The sequence below is a fragment of the Monocercomonoides exilis genome (assembly GCF_001643675.1).
Source record: "Monocercomonoides exilis strain PA203 chromosome Unknown scaffold13-1861174, whole genome shotgun sequence".
Taxonomy (NCBI): Eukaryota; Preaxostyla; order Oxymonadida; family Polymastigidae; genus Monocercomonoides; species Monocercomonoides exilis.
The window spans coordinates 459,649-483,181 of record NW_027150558.1 but is presented as its reverse complement, the minus strand read 5'-3'; the positions used below and the strand labels follow the sequence as shown (position 1 = coordinate 483,181).

At 39.1% G+C, this 23,533-nt stretch overlaps 5 protein-coding genes across 5 annotated transcripts; 3 read left to right on the top strand and 2 right to left on the bottom strand.

Annotated features, from left to right (window-relative positions):
• Positions 1 to 3,308: 3,308 nt before the first annotated feature.
• On the top strand, positions 3,309 to 4,929 carry MONOS_13851 (uncharacterized protein; the record flags this gene model as incomplete). Its single annotated transcript, XM_067866594.1, has 1 exon — positions 3,309 to 4,929. The coding sequence occupies one exon, from the start codon at positions 3,309 to 3,311 to the stop codon at positions 4,545 to 4,547; it is 1,239 nt and encodes a 412-aa protein (XP_067730709.1). The 3' UTR covers positions 4,548 to 4,929.
• A 2,935-nt stretch (positions 4,930 to 7,864) lies between these two features.
• MONOS_15257 (uncharacterized protein) lies at positions 7,865 to 8,605 on the bottom strand (the record flags this gene model as incomplete). The annotated part of the gene is made up of 1 exon (XM_067868121.1): positions 7,865 to 8,605. One exon carries the CDS (start codon positions 8,603 to 8,605, stop codon positions 7,865 to 7,867), a length of 741 nt encoding a protein of 246 aa, XP_067730708.1.
• A 1,198-nt stretch (positions 8,606 to 9,803) lies between these two features.
• Positions 9,804 to 10,529, top strand: MONOS_17344 (uncharacterized protein; the record flags this gene model as incomplete). The annotated part of the gene is made up of 1 exon (XM_067870256.1): positions 9,804 to 10,529. The coding sequence occupies one exon, from the start codon at positions 9,804 to 9,806 to the stop codon at positions 10,527 to 10,529; it is 726 nt and encodes a 241-aa protein (XP_067730707.1).
• Positions 10,530 to 12,888: 2,359 nt separating this feature from the next.
• On the bottom strand, positions 12,889 to 13,437 carry MONOS_15256 (uncharacterized protein; the record flags this gene model as incomplete). The annotated part of the gene is made up of 1 exon (XM_067868120.1): positions 12,889 to 13,437. One exon carries the CDS (start codon positions 13,435 to 13,437, stop codon positions 12,889 to 12,891), a length of 549 nt encoding a protein of 182 aa, XP_067730706.1.
• Positions 13,438 to 14,811: 1,374 nt separating this feature from the next.
• On the top strand, positions 14,812 to 15,566 carry MONOS_17343 (uncharacterized protein; the record flags this gene model as incomplete). The annotated part of the gene is made up of 3 exons (XM_067870255.1): positions 14,812 to 14,877; positions 15,101 to 15,400; positions 15,453 to 15,566. 3 exons carry the CDS (start codon positions 14,812 to 14,814, stop codon positions 15,564 to 15,566), a joined length of 480 nt encoding a protein of 159 aa, XP_067730705.1.
• Between the last annotated feature and the right edge of the window lie 7,967 nt (positions 15,567 to 23,533).

The window sequence follows — 23,533 nt, the reverse complement described above, 5'->3', positions numbered from 1 at the left end:
TGCAAAAATCCGCAGCAGTCTCTCGATGCAGTTCATCGCTGCTGCCGAAGTGCATGAAGCCTCTGCTACCGAAGCATCTAAATAGTCAATTGCAGGTGCTGCTGCTGATGGTGATGACTGAACAACCCTTGATGCTTTCGATGCTTTCTTCTCTTTACAACTTCGCTTCCAGGTCGGCAATATAGGATGGTGTGATACTTCAGAAAACGAAGAAGAATTGGAATTAGAAGAGGAATAGGAAGAGGCATATGAAGAGATTGATAAAGATAAGGAGGAAAAATAAGGACATCATATAGATGAAGATTATTTTGCTTGTTTTGATATTGATGGTGATAGATTAGATAAATAAGATTATAACGAAGAAGAAGAAGAAGAAAGAAAGAAAGAAAGAAAGAAAGAAAGAAAGAAAGAAAGAAAGAAAGAAAGAAAAAAGAAGACGATAACGAATATGATGCTTAAGTTGTTAATTGATCAGAATTCAATCCAAAAAATGCTTTTGCAAACAGAATTCTTGCAGCAGCAGATATAAAGAAAAAACGAAAGAAAGAAAGAAAAAGAAACTGAAAGAGAAATGGAATAAAATGAGTTCGATTATGCTCTTTGGACGAGCTAAATGACAAAGGAGGACAAGACTCAACAGAAGAAAATGCAGACAAAATGAACAGATTCGAATTTCGTAATGTCCAAAAGTAACAACAGAAGATTGATCCAATCCATGTTGCAACATCAGAATTTGATGGAATTTCAAACAACAAGTTCTCAAATAAGAAGAAGATGTTCTTTTCATCAGCCAAATTTAAAAAAATATCGTCAATGAAGAAAACGAAGGAGAATGAGAAGAAATTATATAATCTGCAAAATGTAACTTTAAATGAATTGTCTCTGGGAATGGTGCTCAACATAAAAAATGCTGTTTGCTGGAATGGAAAAATGATTTAATAAATACATAAAAATAATTAGTTTTGAATTGATAATAAAAATTCCTCAAAAGAACACATACACCCTCCCTATTGCAAATGCAGAGGATTGTCCAATAACAGATGCTGTCAATCTTCATTTACATAGTTTCCCAGTACTCCTTTCTCCTTTCATCCTTTTTTTCCCTCACAAACATCCTGCTTTAGATGTTGCCATCCACTTTTATATCGAAAAAATTCTTTTCTTTCCAAGTGCTGTTCAAATGTTAACATTCTTCTTTTTTTCCTCTCTTCCAAATGCTTTGAAATCGAATATATTTTCTCACCCTCTCTCAAGTGAACAGTAAAAACATGCATTTCCTATCTGCTGATTGCATCTCGGTATCCAGCTCTCTTCTGATGTTCTCCTCGGGAAAGCAAAAGAATGGCCATTTATATAATTTATCAGATTCTCTACTCTGAGAAGACCACAGAGGGAAGCATCTTCAAAATGAACAAGAACAATAAAAAATGCACACATCATAACTTTCATATGTTATTTTGGAAAAAGAACTTTCTTTTAGAGACGATTTTCATAAAAATCATCTCCCCCAATTCCAAAATCAATTTCCCGCTGTTGCTGTCTCGTACAACCACACAAAATAATAACATCTATCCTGCAGAAAATATTCGTTCGCTGATCTCTCGTCATTCCAAAGGATAGTCCCGTTCAAAGATTATTATTCGATCATTATAACCATTACAAATAAAGACAAAAGGATAAAGAATTGTTTCTCTTCATAATCCTTTGCCGGTATGTCAACAAAAGAAAAAATAGTATAAACGCAGATATTTTCATGGTTGCTTTAAGTTTAAACTTGCACCAATTTCTACAATCAATGATATAAACATTCAATTTGAATGATAAAAACAACATGAATTTCTCACTGCAATGAATTTTCAAAAACTCAGACGAACGACACAAAAAAATTTTATAGGCATGTAATCGTTATTGCATTTGAATTCTTGATTGCTGCGACTTTAAATTTTTATTTTTTTTAATGAAGAATTATTTTCTGAGATTGAACATTGTAACGAGGAAGATCAAAGACTGAAAATCGAAGAAATGAATGAAGTAATTGATGGAATGGATGAAAATGAATTCGAAACTGTTTTTACGACAAAAAATTTCAACAAAATTCATGAAATGATTGAAGAAAAGAAAATAACAATGGAAAATACATTATTATTGTTGAAGTATCTTGGATGTTGCAAAGTTCTAAAAAGAATATGGAACGTATTCTTTGAAGAATTTTCTTTGTGTGAAAGATTTGAAAGGATGATAATTGAAGAGAACAAAAAAAATATATGGGAAAAACGAAAATCTTCTTGTTGGACGATGTGAATGCTATTTGATGCTGCATAATGGTTTAGGTATCCTGCCAAACGAATTGGTTTCAATATGTGTGCCTTGTCTTCTGAAAGTTGCATTGAGAAAAGAGGAAAGCGAGGAAGTTCAAAAAGAAGTGGAAATGGCTTTTCTGGCTTTGACCAACATTTGGCAGGGTGATGTATGATTTATTTGTTTATCCCTTTGTTGAATTGTCAAACCTTTCTTGTTGAAATGTTTTCTTTAATTTGAATAGAAGGTTGAAAGAGAACTTTTCTTGAATGAAATTAAAGAAGTTATTGAATATCATCAGGAACATCGAAATCTGAGTCAACTTGCGTATCAGTCTTCTTGGTAGTTTCTAATCAACAGATTGAACGTTGACAAAAGCTTAGAAGAAGTGATTGTGAATAAACTGCATTTCGCGAGAGAGGCAACAAGGGAATTTAAAAAGCTGACAAGAAGAGTGGATTGGAAGAGAGAGAAAAGAGAAGAGGAAGGAGAAAAAGAAGCAAAAGAAGAGATCATTCTGGTGAGATGGTTGCAAATATTGAGGAATTTCTTCAACAAGTGCAAATTGTGGAGCGAAGACTTTGCTTTGCTTATTGGTATGATTGCTCAGTTATTTAGAGCAGCGAAGGATAACTTCAGAGAAATTTGGTACCGGAGCATTTTTTTATTTAGAATTTCTGCGAAAATCAAAGCTTTTCAAATAAGTGATTTGTTGAATGGAGGGGCAGTTGATGTGGTTTTAGAGGAAATTCAACGTGCAACAATAGATTACATAATTGTATTTCATAGCTTGCAATTCTTTTCGGGAGTTTCAAGTAAATTGAAAGAAAAGAAGAAAGATGAAATGGAAGAAGAGAAACGAAAAGTGACAATTCGCAATAGAGCGAATATACGAACGCAAGGAGCAGGTTTGCTCCTCAATAATGAGTTTGATCTTAAATTATGGGTGGTTTAAGATCAAACTTCGCTAACAAATAAACCTTTGTTACACACCATTGTCCGCAGTAATAATGACACAGGATCCTGTAAGAATGGAAACCAGTAACAGTGAGGACAGAGGATTTGATCTTGCAATTAGACTTTCAAGAGTAGAAAATTTGATTGAGGAAATGGCGAGAAGTCGAGCAGTTCCGAGCCGCTCGGGAGCAGTAGGAATATTACCAGTGAGAAAGACGAAGAGGGAACGACCAAGAGGAAGATCTCTATCGGGATCAAGCGAATCTGAGTCCGAATCTGATGACACAGAGATGATCGCAAAGAAGAGACACAGACAGCGATTGAGGGGCAGTCGCGGACGTAACCAGATGAAGAAATGGGACGATGTAGAAACCAGCGAGAGCGATTCCGAAAACACAGAAAAGCGGGAAGAAGAGCAAGATAGATCCGAAGACTTCTTGGGAATTTTCCCAGACGAATGGTTAACGCCTAGGAGACAAGCAGGAGAACTGAAGAGATTCATGGACTTTTGCAAAGCCGGATCTATCAGGATAAATGATGACATCCTGAACACCTTTATCCCGGAGACGGAGAAGAACTTTTTTACAAGACACACTGACATCAGTTGGAACGCCTTAGCAGTGACGGGGGTCACTGCTGAGGGAAGAAAAGACTCTCCAGAAGCCGCTCGGGTTATCGAGCTGCTTCAGCCCGCCCTGGAATCGGGGTTTGAAGCCGCGAAGGCGATTGCAGCCCTCACTATAAGAGAATTGAAAAAGACACGCCTAGAGGAAGAAGAGAAAGAGCGACTGAGGGGGCTCTTTTGCGCCTACGCCCTAATAGCAGACTGTATTAGCCGCATAAACTTGCTGAAAGTTATCCCTCAGTCAAGCTGGGAGAACGTGAAGTGTTTTCTGGATGGGGGAATGTCCAAGGACATCCCAGAGAGTTTCAGGAGACTGGTGGATAGCACCAGCTTTTTTCGTCCAGGGGGGGATGCTCCAGGATATGGAGCATCCCCCGCTTCTCCCACAACCTTCGGCCTCGCCCCACTCAGGGGCGGGCGCTCAGGGAGGTACAGCACAGGCAGGAACGCTCAAGGTTTTGCCTACAGACAATTCCAGAAGCAAGGTTTCGAAGGAAGCTTCTCAAATTTCAAACAAAGAAGGAGGTCAACACAAACTCGACCACAACAGGCCCCAGCAACAGCTGGGAGAGCCCCCTCGCTCACAGTCCCCCTTCCTCCAGCCCCCCCGAGGACACAGGGAGAATCAGCAGCAGGAACATCTTCTGGAACGAGCCAGTGGGCGTAGAAAGAGCCGCGTTTCGCCGCGAGACAGAGAGAGAAGAGAGAGCCGCGCTTTGCCGCGAGACAGATAGAGAAGAGAGAACCGCGCTTCGCCGCGAGACAGAGAGAGAAGAGAGAGCCGCGCTTTGCCGCGAGACAGATAGAGAAGAGAGAACCGCGCTTTGCCGCGAGACAGAGAGAGAAGAGAGAGCCGCGCTTTGCCGCGAGACAGAGAGAGAAGAGAGAGCCGCGCTTTGCCGCGAGACAGAGAGAGAAGAGAGAGCCGCGCTTTGCCGCGAGACAGATAGAGAAGAGAGAGCCGCGCTTTGCCGCGAGACAGATAGAGAAGAGAGAACCGCGCTTCGCCGCGAGACAGAGAGAGAAGAGAGAGCCGCGCTTCGCCGCGAGACAGAGAGAGAAGAGAGAGCCGCGCTTTGCCGCGAGACAGATAGAGAAGAGAGAACCGCGCTTCGCCGCGAGACAGAGAGAGAAGAGAGAGCCGCGCTTTGCCGCGAGACAGAGAGAGAAGAGAGAGCCGCGCTTTGCCGCGAGACAGAGAGAGAAGAGAGAGCCGCGCTTTGCCGCGAGACAGAGAGAGAAGAGAGAGCCGCGCTTTGCCGCGAGACAGATAGAGAAGAGAGAGCCGCGCTTTGCCGCGAGACAGAGAGAGAAGAGAGAACCGCGCTTTGCCGCGAGACAGAGAGAGAAGAGAGAGCCGCGCTTTGCCGCGAGACAGAGAGAGAAGAGAGAACCGCGCTTCGCCGCGAGACAGAGAGAGAAGAGAGAGCCGCGCTTTGCCGCGAGACAGATAGAGAAGAGAGAACCGCGCTTCGCCGCGAGACAGAGAGAGAAGAGAGAGCCGCGCTTTGCCGCGAGACAGAGAGAGAAGAGAGAGCCGCGCTTTGCCGCGAGACAGAGAGAGAAGAGAGAGCCGCGCTTTGCCGCGAGACAGATAGAGAAGAGAGAACCGCGCTTCGCCGCGAGACAGAGAGAGAAGAGAGAGCCGCGCTTTGCCGCGAGACAGATAGAGAAGAGAGCCGCGCTTCGCCGCGAGACAGAGAGAGAAGAGAGCCGCGCTTCGCCGCGAGACAGAGAGAGAAGAGAGAGCCGCGCTTTGCCGCGAGACAGAGAGAGAAGAGAGAGCCGCGCTTTGCCGCGAGACAGAGAGAGAAGAGAGAGCCGCGCTTTGCCGCGAGACAGATAGAGAAGAGAGAACCGCGCTTCGCCGCGAGACAGAGAGAGAAGAGAGAGCCGCGCTTTGCCGCGAGACAGAGAGAGAAGAGAGAGCCGCGCTTTGCCGCGAGACAGAGAGAGAAGAGAGAGCCGCGCTTTGCCGCGAGACAGATAGAGAAGAGAGAACCGCGCTTCGCCGCGAGACAGAGAGAGAAGAGAGAGCCGCGCTTTGCCGCGAGACAGATAGAGAAGAGAGAACCGCGCTTCGCCGCGAGACAGATAGAGAAGAGAGAACCGCGCTTCGCCGCGAGACAGAGAGAGAAGAGAGAGCCGCGCTTTGCCGCGAGACAGAGAGAGAAGAGAGAGCCGCGCTTTGCCGCGAGACAGATAGAGAAGAGAGAGCCGCGCTTTGCCGCGAGACAGAGAGAGAAGAGAGAGCCGCGCTTTGCCGCGAGACAGATAGAGAAGAGAGAGCCGCGCTTTGCCGCGAGACAGAGAGAGAAGAGAGAGCCGCGCTTTGCCGCGAGACAGAGAGAGAAGAGAGAGCCGCGCTTTGCCGCGAGACAGATAGAGAAGAGAGAACCGCGCTTCGCCGCGAGACAGAGAGAGAAGAGAGAGCCGCGCTTTGCCGCGAGACAGAGAGAGAAGAGAGAGCCGCGCTTTGCCGCGAGACAGAGAGAGAAGAGAGAGCCGCGCTTTGCCGCGAGACAGAGAGAGAAGAGAGAGCCGCGCTTTGCCGCGAGACAGAGAGAGAAGAGAGAGCCGCGCTTTGCCGCGAGACAGAGAGAGAAGAGAGAGCCGCGCTTTGCCGCGAGACAGAGAGAGAAGAGAGAGCCGCGCTTTGCCGCGAGACAGATAGAGAAGAGAGAGCCGCGCTTTGCCGCGAGACAGAGAGAGAAGAGAGAGCCGCGCTTTGCCGCGAGACAGAGAGAGAAGAGAGAGCCGCGCTTTGCCGCGAGACAGAGAGAGAAGAGAGAGCCGCGCTTTGCCGCGAGACAGAGAGAGAAGAGAGAGCCGCGCTTTGCCGCGAGACAGAGAGAGAAGAGAGAGCCGCGCTTTGCCGCGAGACAGAGAGAGAAGAGAGAGCCGCGCTTTGCCGCGAGACAGGGACGGACATGACGCTGTCAGAGTTCAGGGGAATGACAGTACTACGGGAGGCCCCAATCAATCGACAGACAAGCACAGGGGAGGAACCCTGGGAAGTCTGCGAGAGCAACGAAGAGGCATTGAGCCCTTCCGACCAAAAGAAGAGGATAGAGATAGAAAGCTCGATAGATTGCGAAATGGGAACAGGGAGAGTAAACACAGAGGAAGACTCCGTACATCCCCACGGGACAGTACAGATGAACGATCAGGAAACCGAGAGGGAGGTAGTGAAGAGAGCCTTGAGAGCTTCTGGGACTGTTATCGAGTCCCTAATTGGGAGCGTCCTGGAGGAGAGCTGGAAGATAGCTACTGCAGATACTCTCGAAGGGAAAGAGACCGCACAGATACAGACTGGTCAAAGGACACCAGAAGTGGGGAGTTGCGTAACAGTGGGACCACCGAAGGAGCCACTTCCTGGGAGACTGGTGAACAGGCTGAACGAGTGGAGGAAGATTGGGGGAGACAAATTAGTGAGCCGTGGTATAAAAGCACGATGGAGGAGTCCCCAATCCCCAATCTCACTCGAGGAGAGAAAACACAGACAAGAATTTCGGGGAACAACAGAGATGACAAACAATTATTTATCCCTCTTAGAGGAGGAAGTGAAAGAAGGAGTGGTGAAACCCATACAGGAGTCGGAGGTAAAGTGGTTCAACCCGACATTTATGGTCCGGAAGAAGAACGGAAAGTGGAGAAAGATCCTGGATTGCAGAAGTTTAAACGAGGAAGTGCTAGGGAAACACTTCAAGATGGATTCCCAGGAGACAGTTGTAGAACTCCTGGAGGAGAACGATTGGATGACCACGCTCGACATATCGAGTGCTTATCAACATGTCAAAGTGGACGAGCAGTTCAGTCCCTTTCTGTGCTTCAGCTTCCAAAAGCAATGCTACACTTACGTGGGGATGCCATTTGGAGCAAAGGACGCGCCCAGAGTATTCACGAAGATAATGAGACGGGCAGCGTCATATATCAGAGAACATTGGAAGGTAAAGCCGGTGATATATCTGGACGACATCCTCCTCATGCACCCAGACAGGGATGCATTGAGATCGATCTCACAGGAGATAGCCCAGTTCCTGAGAAATCTGGGCTGGATACTGTCGGAGGAGAAGCTGAAACTAGAACCCGCAAGGAGCGTGGAATTTTTGGGATGGAGTTGGAATTCAGAGAAGATGGAAGTGACGCTCCAAGAGAGGAAGAGAGTGCTGCTCCTGGAGGATGTGCGAAAGTGGATAGCACATGCAAAGAAGAGGAGGAGACAAAAGACGAGGGACCTAGCAGCACTCCTCGGGAGGCTGAATTTTGTGAGGTTACAACACCCACCAGCGAGCTTGTGGATGAAGCGCATGCAATACGTGCTGAGGCATGCAATAGCCCGCGGAGGCTGGAAGGGGATCGTGATACCCAACCCAATGATGTTAGGAGAACTAACACATTGGAGGAAAACTCTGCGAGAGAACAGACCAAGGAGTCTGAAGAGAAGGAACACACCAGCAGAGCTAACAACAGACGCTTCAGAGCTGGGATGGGGTGCAGTATTGACAATACCAACAGAGAACAAGGAGGAGAAGATATATGTCCACGGGAGTTGGACCCTCCAGGAGAGCGCATTAGCGATAAACGAAAAGGAGTCCAGAGCAGTGTTGAGGACTTTGGAGAGGAAAGGAGCATGGCTGAAAGAACAGAAGATAGATCATATTCGTCTGAAGACAGACAACATGTCCACGAGATGGACAATCCAGAAGAAAAGAGGAGCGCCATCGCTTATCCCAACACTGAGAGCATTGGAGAAGAAACTGAACAGCCTGGACTTGACAATACAAACGGAACACCTCCCGGGAGAGCAGAACACGGAAGCAGATGCACTCAGCCGGATGGCGAAAAAGCCGGACTATGCACTGAGGGGGAAGAAAGTCGCAGAGATATTACAGACAATCGCACCGAGAACACTAGATACAATTTCAGAACAGTTTGTGCCGGTGCCCTGCGGAAGTACTTGGAGACTATCCTCCGTGAGAAGGAAGAAAGAGAGAGGAACACCAGAAGACGACATAGTGCTAGTCCACCCGTTCCTGAGAAACATTGGACGAGTGATGAAAGAGAAGATGAACGAGGCTCAGAGGGATCTGACGATTCTGATTCTACCAGCCTGGCGGGGGCAGACCTGGACCCCGCTACTGCAGCCTGGGCATTCGATAAAGACCCTAGGGACCTTTCAGGAGTGCATGATACCGGGAGCGAAGATGAGGAAGGAAGGCTGGAAATTACCCCCAGGAGAGGTTATAAGCGTTATACTGGAGAAGAGAATATTCAGGGGAGAGACCTCTTCTTAACATGGGGAGAACACGTTGGAGCAAAAGAAATAGCAGCAGCAATACTTAGAAATCAAAAGAGCGAAAGAGATACGTGGAGAGCGCTGCGAAGATTCAAGCAGTTCCTGGATAGAGAGAGCATGGATGACACTGACCCCCTCACAAACAGAGATGCAAAGTGGATTATGGCGGAGTTCATTGAAACACTCTCGAATACAAACCTCTCAAGCGGAGTGATAAATCAGACAGTACGGAAAGTGCTGGATTCTATTAACCTCTTCAGAGAGACTAAGGTTGACGTGAAAGACATAGAGATATTTCTAAAGACCTATGTGGGGGAGAAACCAAGAAGAGGAAAACGATACAAATCGATGTGGGACTTGACAATTATCACAAAATGGGCTGAAGCCACTCACGATATGAAAGACCCACAGACCCTCCAGAGGAGGGCTCTCGTTCTAACTATGATATTTGGTGCGTTAAGGCCAGCAGAGCTGGAGAGGATGAGAAGAGAGACAACGATAATTAAAGAGGATTTAGTCCAGACACAAGTACGAACGAAAACATCAGGGGGAGAGACTGTTAAGGTTATTATAAATAAGCACCCAAACCCAAGTATCGATGCGGTTGTAGCACTCCAACGTTGGATGGATTATATAAAGACAACCTTTAGAGACGAACATGTGTGGTTCGACATCAAGGAGAGGCAACCTGCAAACTTGCAGAGGATTAAGGAAGAATTAGTGGCTGTCTTGAGAGAGAACGGAATACCCGACACATTTACCGCGTACTCGATAAGACACGCTGTGATAACACATTTGGCTAGACAACAGGCTGCAGATTGGAAAGCAATCAATGCGTACGCGAGATGGGCGCCAGGCTCTAGAGTAGCCCAGGAGTATTACACCGTGTTACCAGTTCAGGACACGAGATGGATCCTGGAGACAATCGGTGGCCCAGTACCCCTGGCAGAGAAGGGAGGAAAGTCGGAGAAGGACAGCAAAGGAAAAGAGATTTCAAATGAGAATACAGAATCTGAAACAAAGGAGTATCCTGAAGAAACATCACAATCTGGGGGAGAAGCGGAGACGTGCAAGAGAAAGAATTCGAAGAGACAAGGGTCGACTCGAGAGAAGAGTTCGCAGCAGGAGGACGATATAACACAACCCACCAGGGGTGATGAGACACCTTCCATAATTCCCCGCAGCATCATGGAGCTGGCGGAGGGCAGACAACCTGCCTTGCAGAAGAAACTCGAGACCGATCGGAGGAAACGCGGAGAGAGAAGCATAGGACAAATTGTCATGCCCGCTCAGGTACAGAAGACCCGATCGAGAACCCCCCGAAGACAGCGCAAGAGGGGGAGGGAGTAGGGATAGAGGCCGCACCTTCAGCCGCAGTCCCTCTGGTCATCCGCCGCACGGCAAGGTGCTAGTTATGAGGGTTTAAGATCAGAGGAGAGAAGAGAATGAGGGATTTCAAAACTCATTATTGAGGAGCAAACCTGCTCCTTGCGTTCGTATATTCGCTCTATTGCGAATTGATAGAACGCAGTGAGCAGGATTTGCTCCGAAATAATACTAACGCGGATGGAGAGACTCAGAGCGGCTGGGTGCGTAAGAGAGAAACATATTTGGAGGAATATGACGAGAAAAAAGGGCGAGACAGAGAAGGATAGAGGAAAAGATCAACCGCCCGAAGGTATTAATGTGCACCTAGAACCTTTTGAGAAACATGGAAACAAATAAAAAGTTCAAGCATGATCCTACTCCTTTACAAGATTATTATTGTTTCTACAGAGAAGAATTGAATATTTAATATGCAGTGTGTGATGATTGTGGTTGCTCTGCTGATGCAGCAGAAGAGTGGGAGGCAGAGCATAATACACGCAGTTTTCTTTTCCACGCCTCGCGAAAGCGAGAGTGGTTTTTCTTTCTGCTCCGTTTTTAATTTTCGCCTCACCGGATCCCTGCACAGCCTGCAGGAGGGAGCTCCGAGGGGTATGCCCCCTGCCCTCTGGTCTTCGAGACCATGGCAAAAGGCGAAGTCGGTGGTGGAGTGAAGCGGACAATGCATTATTTTATTATTATTATTAATTCTTAATGTTATTGTTTTGTTCTTTCATCTCGCCCTTTTTTCCACGTCATTGGGGAGGGCGAAGTTTTTCACTCAAACCACCCATAATTTAAGATCAAACTCATTATTTCGGAGCAAATCCTGCTCACTGCGTTCTATCAACAAAGGAGATATTTGAAAAGATGGAGGAAGAAGGATACGAAGATAACATCACAAGCTTTTATGAAATATTTGATTTACTGAACGGAAAAACATCTTTTCATGAATTACCGTTGGATATTTCATATTATTTTGTGAATGCTTGATGAAATTAAATATATGTGGTAAAATTTTTTTATTTGTGAAAAAAACCATGTTTTGTTCCAAACTTATTCTGCACACATATCACAATGCATACAACATTATTATGCAAAAAAATATTTGCATCGAAATCCATAATAATAATTTATTTTCATTTTTGAAAACAAATGTGTTTTTTAAAGTAATATCAGGAGAATATTCATGAAAGATGTGATTTGAATATTGTTTTTACTTTAAAATTTGATAAAGAAGAGAAGAAGTTTCGTAGAATTCTCAATGCTGCATATAGAGATTTTATATTAATCGTTAGTAGTAACATCATATGACTGTCATTGAATATTGATAAATAACTTTCTCAAACTGAAAATTGGATGAATACATGATAATATGAGGATTTATTGAATTCTCGAAATTTTCAAGAAAAATTATTAAGAAAAAGAATAATCACTATCTGTGTGGAAACAGCTTCCTTTCTTTCTTTATCATTATCTTTTTTTTTCCTCTTCCTTTTTCTCCTATTCTTTTCACTCCTTTCAAACACATCCATCCCTCTCTTCTATCTTATGTGTTTGTTGTTCACTTTTGTTTATTATCATCGAGCAGTCTGCATTTTCCATCGTCTTTTCCATCTTCGCCTCAATCTCAAGCATCGCTGCGCAGTCGGCGAGGTTCTGCACAATAGATTTCTGCTTTTTGATGATCGTGTTTAAAGGCAGTGGTGTTTCCTTGCATGGCTTGGGTGCTGTTGTGTCAGCAAAATACGACTAGCTCAACAGGGAAATTGCAAGTGCAACTGATGCACTCTTTGGCTGAGGGAAAGATGAAGTGCGCAAAAGCATGGAAGAAGATTGGGCTGTTGAAGGATGAAATAAAAGACATCAAGAGTGGAAGAATAATGAAATTTAGGTTTTAACAAAAAGGTTTGTTATTTTTTGATTGATTTTGTTTTTTTTAACAATTTTTTTTAAAAAGAAATAGCTTCACGACTTCATTCAATACTCATTTATATTTTCATTCATTTTCATTCTCATCATCATCATAAACAATTTTATCATCAAAGCCAACACATCTCCTAATTCAATCCACTACCCTCTCCCGCTGCAACACTTTGACCACAAGCACCATCTGCTGCTTCGCTTTTGTCTCTTCTCTTCAAGCACACTTCTGCTCCCCTGTCACTTCTCTTATTTCTCCCTGTTTTCCCTCTCTCTGAGATATCTGCCTTTGCAGAATGCACTTGTTCTTCACATACAATTTCAGAGCAACCATTAGATGTGTTTCTGGAGCATGTCTCACTCCATAAAACAGATAAGAAAAACGACAAAATAATATAGCTGCTAATTGCGCTTGTATGTCTCATAGTGTTGAATGGGCTTGTGCTGTTTGCAGTGGGGAAGATATCTTTTCGGAAGAAGAAGAAGGAGAAGAAGGAGAAGAAAGAGAAGAAGAAGAGGAAGAAAGTGAAGGTGAAGATGAAGAGGAAGGAGGAGGAGGAGTGGAAGATGATGATGAATATGCTTGTGTAACTGTGCATGTCACAACAGATAAATACACCTCCATCCACTTTTCATTCATCTCTCTATTTTGTGTGCACAGCAACTCTTCTGACTTGAGGAGCATCCAGCCAACCCCAATCTGTGTTAAATGTATCTCCAAAAGCAAAAGATATGACTTATGTTCAACAACATCGGGACGAATGGAATAAAAACAGGACAAAGCGAAATAGCAAAGGGAAGCAACGTGGCTGTGTGCTTTTGTCGAAGAAAGAAGAACATCACAAAATGACTGCGAAATGATCGTATTTAATGCATCTTCTGGTGAAATTGGAATAGATGGAAGCGAAATTGTGGTAAAGGATGAATCCGAAGCAAAAAGAGAAGTCGGCTTCGTTCCTTTCAAAAACATAAGAATGGAGAGAGAAGTAGACGTAGATGGAGATGGGGCATTATACAAACAAGAAATGAGAGGGGTCAACAACGCAATGGTTGCTTCACGAGGAACCGGAGGCAGCTCATCCTGACAAGCACCGTCACCATCCAGAGGAGCAAAATAATATCGCGACTTCACTGCATATGTCCACTATCCCTGTTGTTTTGACAAAAGGAGAAAGAAAGTCTTGACAGCGCTGAGGGTAATTGGCAAGGAGGAGCAACCAAGAGCAAACAGGAGACAGAAAGCAGACATCGAGCAGGAAGGCGAACAGAGGGACGAATTGGATGGCTTTCTTCTGCTTGGCAGGCAGAAGATCAAGCATCTATGTGAAGAAGAAGAAGAGCTGCTGGAGCAGAATGGAAAGGGATTGTTGTGACAGAGAGGCGTCTGTTTTGGACAAATACACTGAGACTGACTTCAGAATAGCCGAAAAGGCGCAGAGGAGCACGCGGAAGAAGCACAGATAAAGTAATGGCAGAGAACTTGCGTCTTGCCTGCATTCTGATGAAGATGGAGAAGAAGCACGGAAATCAAGATGATCAACACGAAGAAAAAGTCTGGGGCTGTTAAAGAGAAAAATAAATGGACAATTTCATTTGAGACGGAAAAGAAAAACAAACTATTTAATACAGAAAACTTCTCAGTGTAATCCATTTCATCTGCTTCTCTTCAGTTTGATTATCCTTCTTCTTCAATTCTCAGGCAGTCTGTTTTTTCTTCGGAACTTATATCGAATTATCCTTCTCCTTCTCCTTCGTCTTCACCATCGTCTTCGTCTTTCCATTCTTCTTTACCATTTTTTACCACTTCTTCTTCTCCTCTATCACTATTTTATCATTTTTCGTCTTTTTCTCATATTCTTGTATTTTGTCTGTTTCAACTCCTTCAACTCCTTCTTCATCTTCATCTTCACTTCCTCCTGCTCCACTTCATTCTTCTTATTCTTCTTCCTTCTCCTCTCCTTCTTCTCCACTTTGCACAACCGCTCCACCATCTGTACGTTATCCTCATTCTTCAACATTTGTTCGCTCTTCACTTCGACCTTCAATGTTTATTTTTTCTCCTTCTCTTATTTCTGATTCATCATACTCATCATCATCGTCTTCTCCTTATCCTCCTCCTACTTCTTCTTCCATTCCAATAACTTCCTTTGCAGTTTTCCTTCTTCTTCTTCTTCTTTCCTCACATCTTGCCCTTTGTTTCGATTTCGTGAGCCATCTCAGCAAAAACGATTGGACAAATGAAAGATAATAAGTGTCTTAGAAGCTAGTTATGTGTGCTTCGTTATGAATGTTTCAACAAAGACAATGCTCATTCCATTTTAAGACTCGTTCTGCAGCGGAGACGATGGAGACTGAAGCACAGACCTCTGGAAATGTTGCATCTGATGCTAGAAAGACAGATCTGAATGAGGTGTTCCACATAACTCCTTCATTACAAAAGGCCCACCGAAATCTTGTGATGCTAGGAGCGACTGTGGGTGTTGCTGAACTTCCCTGTTGCTGAAGAGTGCAGAGTTCACATGCGCATAATGTGTGGAGACAAATTCATCAGTTCGAACAACGAGGATTTATGAGCAAGTGTTTCATCAACATCTGCTTTTTGAACTGCTCGATGATGACATCAGCTTTGAAAGCCTGAGTGCTTTGCTGTGAAGAAGCAGGCAGCGAAGGTGCAGTTAAAGTTGGTTAAAGAGAAAGAGAAAGAAAGAGAGAGAGAGAGAGAAAGAGAAAGAGAAAGAGAAAGAGAAAGAGAAAGAGAGAAAGAGAGAGAGAAAGAGAAAGAGAAAGAGAAAGAGAAAGAGAGAAAGAGAGAGAGAAAGAGAAAGAGAGAAAGAGAAAGAGAAAGAGAAAGAGAAAGAGAAAGAGAAAGAGAGAGAGAGAGAGAGAGAGAGAACAGGATAGAAGGCAAATTGAGTGAGCATTTTGAATTTTTCGTTTCAAAAACACATTCCCATAATTATATTTGGTTGGCTCTCCGTTATTAAGATCGTGTTCATCAGATACTGTAAGGCAACATTTATGCTCGCTGGTTCAGGATCATCCACAGATTTGTCTGTGGAAAGCGTTCAGGTGGAAAAAGTTGGAAAAGAAAAAGAATAAGTATTAGACGAAGAAGAAGCAAAAGAAGAAGAGGAAGAAGAGGAAGAAGAGGAAGAAGAGGAAGAAGAAGAAGAAGAAGAAGAAGAAACTGAAGAAGAAGAAACAGAAGAAATTTCTCCATTTTTGTTCACACTGAGCGGAGGCAGAAACAGAAATATATTCATGAAAAAAGAAGCTCAGTGCTATTCAAATTCTCTGTAAGTCGAGCTGCTTTTGAAAGACATATAAAAAATATCTTCTGACCTGACTCCCTCCAATGGTTATTTCATTCACATTCCTCATCTTCCTCGCCAAGAAAACTCTTCATCTCTTCTAACAAATTGTATTCATCAAAATCCTGCAGTCCATTGAATCCATCAAACTTCTCTTTCAACAGCGATATCTTCCATTTATGCCCTCTTCCTCCTTCATTTGGCTCTTGCATTCTCAAATGAAACAAACGAACTTCGATGCTTTGCTTGTTCATTGCTCCTGTTGGATTTAGCTATTGAACGCACCAAATTTCCTGGTGTTGCACGACACCTGCTATACCAATCCCTGTTGAGAATACAATAGAACGGAAACAGAAACCGAACCAGACCATTTAATGAGCTGAAAGAAGAATTCAACAAGGAAGTTTGAGATCCAATTACTCCACTTATATCGTTGCCGTGAGCCATCCTTCTTCCTCCTTAAACGCTTCTTTGCCACTCCCTCAGTAGCTCCAAATCACATTTGTTCTTTCTTTATGTTCGTTTCGTTGCGGACTTCATTGGAGTGAGGTTGCATATATCACGCACTTCTCTTTCTCTCTCATATTGCTCTTCTCTTTTCTTCTCCTTCTGCAAAATCCTGATCTTCTGCTCCTCTTTTGTCTGCGACAATTGCTTCCAGCTTGTGGGACTCGTTGAAGTACAGTCAAAACCGGATATAATCACATCGGTTTTTGCACAACTTTATGTGACTATATCCGATTGTGATTAAACACGATGCTGTTAAACACATAAATAAATAAAAATTAATAAATAAAATAAGTAAATTTGGGTCGATTTTTTTATTTTTGGAAATTCTACACAAATACACTTTTTTCACTTGCTTGAACAATTTTGATCATAAATACACATTATTTTGACTTATTTGAGCACATTTTTGAAAAATCAAAAAATTAAAATTTTTGATCAAAAAATCGATTTTTCATTGAAAAAATCACACATTATAATAAAAAATGTGATTATACATTTTCTTCACTGTGATTATATGCGATGAAAAATGAATGAAAAACAAGCAAAAAATGTCGGTGCATCGAAAAATGTGACTAAAGGCGAATGTGATTATATTCGACGTGATTATATCCGGTTTAGACTGTAATTGCTTCTATCATTCGCTTTTATATCTTCTCCTTCGATAAAAACTTATCCAGTAATGATCTCTTGTTCTTCTTGTTAAAACATAGCAAATAAATATAAATATGTCTCCCTCCTTCATGAAGAATATAGAAATGTTAACTGAAAGATAATCGAATCCGATGAAATTAACATTGATTTCAATCGGTTTTCAGCTGAAGCAAGAAAGAATTCAAAAGAATATCATTTGTTTTAATTTTTGCATTCGAATCTATTATTGACCATTTATTATCATCATTAAGATATTTCTGTTCATTTTTAATATAATGAGATTTAATCATTTTGTCGTTTTTCTAACACTCAATTTTTTGAATAGTGTTTATTATTAGTCTGTGATTAGATAATTTATAAAAATGTTTAATAACAAATCAAAAGCGGCTAAAAGTCGAATTGCATCAACTATTGCAGATACGATATTTCATGCATCACCTGAGGATCCGAAGGGATGTTTTGAATATTTTGTTTTCCGCTCCAAATTTGGTGAATCCTTCCGGAAAGTGTTGGAGGTTAATTGCGCTGGTATGTTTAATTTTTGATAACATATGGGGAAAAATATTTTCCTTCAGGCATTTTCATTAAAAAATTACGTCCTTTTCATTGACATTTTGAATTCAAAAGACACAATAAAAATTGGTCGATTTTTTGAAATTAGTAAAATGACACAATGATTTATGTTTCGATTTCAATGATGCCTGTTTTCGTACATGAAAATCAAATTTATTTTGAAATCTTAGAAAGTGAAATAAAGTTATGTGTGAAGCAATTTTTCAATGCTTTGAGCAAAAAAAGCTTGAAAGTCCGTATTTTCCCCCATATGAATAATTAACAATGATTTTTATCTTCTTTGGCAATTGCTGTTTGCAATATTTTCTTTGTTGGAAGAGAAATTCAACAAAATACTTCAGAACCTTGCTTTATATTCAAAGTTTTTGTCAAAAAAAGACTGTGTATCCCTTCTGTCGGCGCTATCTTCTGAGATATCTTTAAAAGAACTCAAAGATAACGGTTGGGAATTAACTCGCGGAGAATACTATTACTCACGCGAAAAAGCAAAAGACACGAAAACAAAACTTCCAACAAAAGCAACGGAGCAAAAAAGCAGTGTTTGTTTATTAGCTTTTTGTTTTTTTGTATGTGTTTTCTGAAAAATATTGATGAAACAGATAATTCTCAATTTGAAATTGCTGAACGTTGGCTGAATGGTCATAGTTCCTGCAGCTCGAGCAACGGGAGAAGGAAAAAAAGAGGCTTTTTGAGCTAATTCACATAAATGTATTCATGATGAAAATGCTTTTAATGTTATCCTTGTGTTTGTTTGTTTTTTTGATCATCACGTATTGTGTTTGAATAGCTTCATCGAAAAATATATCTACACAAAGCAACTTCTCCATCAATTCTCCAAGTGATGCGATCGATTCTGTTAATACATCTATTATAGATGATTCTGAAACGAATTATCATAATGGGACAGATGAAAACATCTCTGATCATTACACCTGTTCATATTGTCTTCTCATTGAGACTTCAAAAAGAACTCTTCAACCCTCAAAAAAAGAAAAAACAAACATCAAAAAAAATAAATCAATGAAAAATGAAAAAAAAGGAGATAAAAGCCAGACCAGCCAAGAAGCGTCATCAAATGCAAACGCTGTTATTCATAAAGAAGCACTGAATGAGTCTAGAACACAGAACGGAAGTTCCAATAGCTCTAGTCGTTTTTAAAATGAAAAGATTTTCTCAATAGGAGAAAAGCGAATCATTGAAAAAACGAAGAAAGAGCTGCATCGTCAATTATTACAAGAGACTGGACTGAAAATGCCATATTCAACTTTCTGTCGAAAAACAAGGAATTTCAGAAAAGCAAAAAGAAGAGCAGATCTTTGTGAGATCTGCGAGAAGTGAGAGTATTTGAAGAGAAAAAAGATTGAAATGGAAAAGAAATCGATGAAATTATCTGAATCGGAAAAGAATGAGATGAATCTTATACAAGAGCACAAAAAAATGACAGAAAATCAACGAAACTATTTTCACTGTATGAAAGACAATCTGAAATGAGGTGAAGCTATGATCCTTATGGATTTTAAGGAGAACTGGAGCTTGCCGATTACAAATCGCTAAACTGGACAAAATTTTTATGAGAAAAAGCAAATTTCTCATTTGTGCTTTATTGTATTTAGTATTGATGATAATTGTTATTTAAAAAAAAATGTGTTTTTTTTTTCTGATGTTTTAACGCATGATTATATATTCGTTTGTGAATGTTTGAATAAATTGCTTCGTTATGATTTATTTTGAATGTGAATTCTTTTCATTTCTTCAGCGACAATGGACCTCACTTTCGCAACGCTCGTGTTATGCATTACATATTTTCTTCGGCATCACGGTTGTTTGCGTGGAAAAGATGTTCGCACTCATTTTTTGCAGAACACCACTGAAAGAATGAGTGCGATAGCGAATTCGGATTTCTGACGAACTTATTTAATAATCATCTTGGAAATCGTGAATTGACAACAATTTATGACTTGATCGACTTTTTCTGTGGCCAATGCAACTCATATTTATTTGGAGATAAAGATGATTCTTCAACAATTCAGTCTAAACCGGATATAATCACGTCGAATATAATCACATTCGCCTTTAGTCACATTTTTCGATGCACCGACATTTTTTGCTTGTTTTTCATTCATTTTTCATCGCATATAATCACAGTGAAGAAAATGTATAATCACATTTTTTATTATAATGTGTGATTTTTTCAATGAAAAATCGATTTTTTGATCAAAAATTTTAATTTTTTGATTTTTCAAAAATGTGCTCAAATAAGTCAAAATAATGTGTATTTATGATCAAAATTGTTCAAGCAAGTGAAAAAAGTGTATTTGTGTAGAATTTCCAAAAATAAAAAAATCGACCCAAATTTACTTATTTTATTTATTAATTTTTATTTATTTATGTGTTTAACAGCATCGTGTTTAATCACAATCGGATATAGTCACATAAAGTTGTGCAAAAACCGATGTGATTATATCCGGTTTTGACTGTATATCTTCCTTGTTCAACAAATTCACATGTTCAACAAACAAGATGACCGTTCTGAGAGAATTATCAAAGCAATGCGATATCTGAAGATAACTCCTTCAAAATTAATTATTCAATAAAGCATTATTTATAAAAGTCTGTCCTTCATATTTTTTTCATAATTTCTGATTTTCAGTGTGTGATTTCATTTGAATTGTTTGAATTAATGTGTTAATACAGACATCAGCCTGGAAACTGTTTCATGTGGGGAGAAATGTCCGTGAAAGGAATGAAAAAATACTTGCATTTTTTCAAGGAAAATGGAAAACTCTATGGATCTCCTTTAAGTGGCATGATAACATCGAGATGCTTTCAACTATCATTCGCAGAAAGTGTTAGAGAAGATAAAAATGAAAGAAAATATTTCAATAGAACTTCGAAGATTGACATGGCTGGAGATAATCGAGGAATGATGGGAAAGGGCGTGAGAAAAATGATCAAAGAAAGATTATCTTTGATAAAAGATTATAATAAAATTGATGAACAAAACATGTGTTTCAATAATTCTTCAAGTAATAATTCTTTTTCTTCCAATTCAAATAACTCTTTTTCATATCACAATTGTCATTCAAGTGATCTTTTTAATTCAAATTCATCAACAGACAATTCAGGTTTATTGTTTTTTTCTGAAAATTCACCTATTCTTTTTCAACAAAATTTTAGCAGCTCTGAAGAAGAATTGATTTCTCCAAGTATGTCATTATCTTCAAATGTTTTTCATTTCAATAATATTTTTGATTAAAAATTCAGTAAAAAAAATAATAAAATAATTAATAAATGAAATTCTAAGCTTACCCAATGAAATATGAAAAATTATTGAGGTCAAGGTCATATCCGTCCTGTTTTTATGATTTTGTCATAAATCATGAAAACTTGCAGGATTTTGGTTCAGATATGACCTCACAGGTTGACTTTCATTTATTAAGATTTTTTTGATATAAAAGTGAATTGGGATATGGCAAAAATTATTACAAAAATAAAAAAAAAAAAAAAAAATAAAAACGAAAATTAAAAAATAAAAAAAAATAAATAAATAAATAAAAATTAATTTTTTAGACTAAAACAGAATATGGAAAAATCTTATATTGTGTGTGGAACGTTTGTCTGAAAATGAAAATTTCTCACCATATCTTTTATAGTGTCAGCTTTTTAATGGGACTTTTTCCTTAATTGGCACTTTTTTTGTTTTTGCTTGCAAAATTCTGAGAAATGAGAAGTAGTTTTCAGCATTTTAAAAATCCTTTTTAACAAGTTTTATTCTATTTATTTGAAGTTTGTTTTTATATTTTAACTTATTACACATCGAGAAATTTCGTTTTTTTGTTAAATTTAAAAGGACTTTTTCTAGCCAACTGGGAATCGCTCAAAATATTGGGGACATGTTTTAAATAGCATTTGCTTCGAACTATTAATCTTTAAAATCTTTTTTTTCACAAACATTTTTTTCTTGTTTTTTTCACATTTCAAATTTTCAACATGCTAACATAAAACTGATTATTTCTTTATTAATATAATGGAATGAAAAAAATAAAAATATGATATGAATAACAAATACTTTTATAATGAAGTGTTGAAAAAAATAAAACATTAAATTTTTTTATTTGTCTTTAGCTGAACATGGTAACAAAAGTTTGATCGAAGATCAAAAGTAGCGGGTGCCATTTGTCTGTAAAAGACAAATACAAAGAATTAGTGTTTCATTCTCGCAACACTTGATTTTAAAAGTGCTTGTCATTCATATCATATTTTTATTTTTGTCATTTCATTATATTAATAAAGAAATAAACAGTTTTATGTTATCATGTTGATGAAAATTTGAAATGCGAAAAAAACAAGAAAAAAATGTTTGTGAAAAAAAAGGTTTTAATGATTAATAGTTCGAAGAAAATGCTTTATAAAACATGTCCCCAATATTTTGAGCGATTCCCAGTTGGCTAGAAAAAGTCCTTTTAAATTTAACAAAAAAACGAAATTTCTCAATGTGTAATAAGTAAAAATATGGGTGATTCTTTTTGAAATCATGTTATTTCATATTGAAATTTCGTTGCTAAAATATTTCCAGAATATCAATTTAAAAAAAAAAAAAGAAAAGTGAAAAGGCTTATTGAATGCATTTTAATCTTTGATTCGGAAAAACCATTTGTTTTTAAAAAAACAACAATCATGCTTTTTCTCTGTTGAATTAAAATTTTCTTTCAAAAAACGAGCAATCTTCGAAAAATCAACAAACCGAAAAAAGATATGATTTCAAAAATAATCACCCACATAAAAACAAACTTCAAATAAATAGAATAAAACTTGTTAAAAAGGATTTTTAAAATGCTGAAAACTACTTCTCATTTCTCAGAATTTTGCAAGCAAAAACAAAAAAAGTGCCAATTAAGGAAAAAGTCCCATTAAAAAGCTGACCCTTGATAAAATAAATGGATAAATTAACTTTAAAGTTTTTGATCAGTAGAAAAAATTGGAAAAACTTTGAGAATTTTAGGAATTCACAATTTTTCATCCTTGAAAAATGTCTCTGTTTCTTAAAAGATGCAAATATACGTAAGTGGTCTCTGCAAAAACTTTTTTTTATTTAGAATATTTTTTTTCAAGAGAATTTTTCATTTGCACATTTCAGATCGAAGTGATCATTGGATCAACATTTCGTGATATTTCATTTTTTGATTAAATATAAAGAAAATACAGTCAAAACCGGATATAATCACGTCGAATATAATCACATTCGTTTATAGTCACATTTTTCGATACACCGACATTTTTTGTTTGTTTTTCATTGCATAGGTGTAACTGCGTCCCTTTTGCAATTCTTGTTTTTAGACATTAATTTTGTGATGTTTGAAATGCAAAAATTATTTAAAAACTTTTGTATGGACCGGTTTTTCGCAAAAATTTTTGTTTCTCATGAAAAAACCATTTTTAAAAATGACCCATAAATATGAGTATTTTTTCAGAAAATAAATAAAATAAGATAATTTTGAATAAATAAAATGATATAATGTCATTAATGATTATGTTGTCCAATATTAATAATAAAAATTTGAAAAATAAAACATTAAAAAATAATAAATTTAAAAACTAAAATATTTTGATCAATCCCACAATTATATTTTTAATATCCAAAAAATAAGAAATTAGTTTCTTTCATCGCGAATTGAACCCTCGTTTGCGAACATATAACGAATCATATATATAAACATAGTTTTAAAGTGTGTGATAAATAATTATCAATATATCATTCAAATCTTTATGAATTTTGTATGTGATTTTGAGATGATTATTTTTGTGCAGTTTGAGGATGTTTGTATTTTTCCATGATGATCTTGAACAAAGAAATACTGATGAGGCTCACGAAGTGTGATTATCGTTTTCTTTTTATTTATTAAAGATTATTTTTACTAAATGTTAAGTAAATCATATGTTTTTAACTGAATCAACGCGGATTATCAAATGCTAGAAGAAACCTATAGATAAAACTTTTTCATCAAAGAAATAAGAGATGGA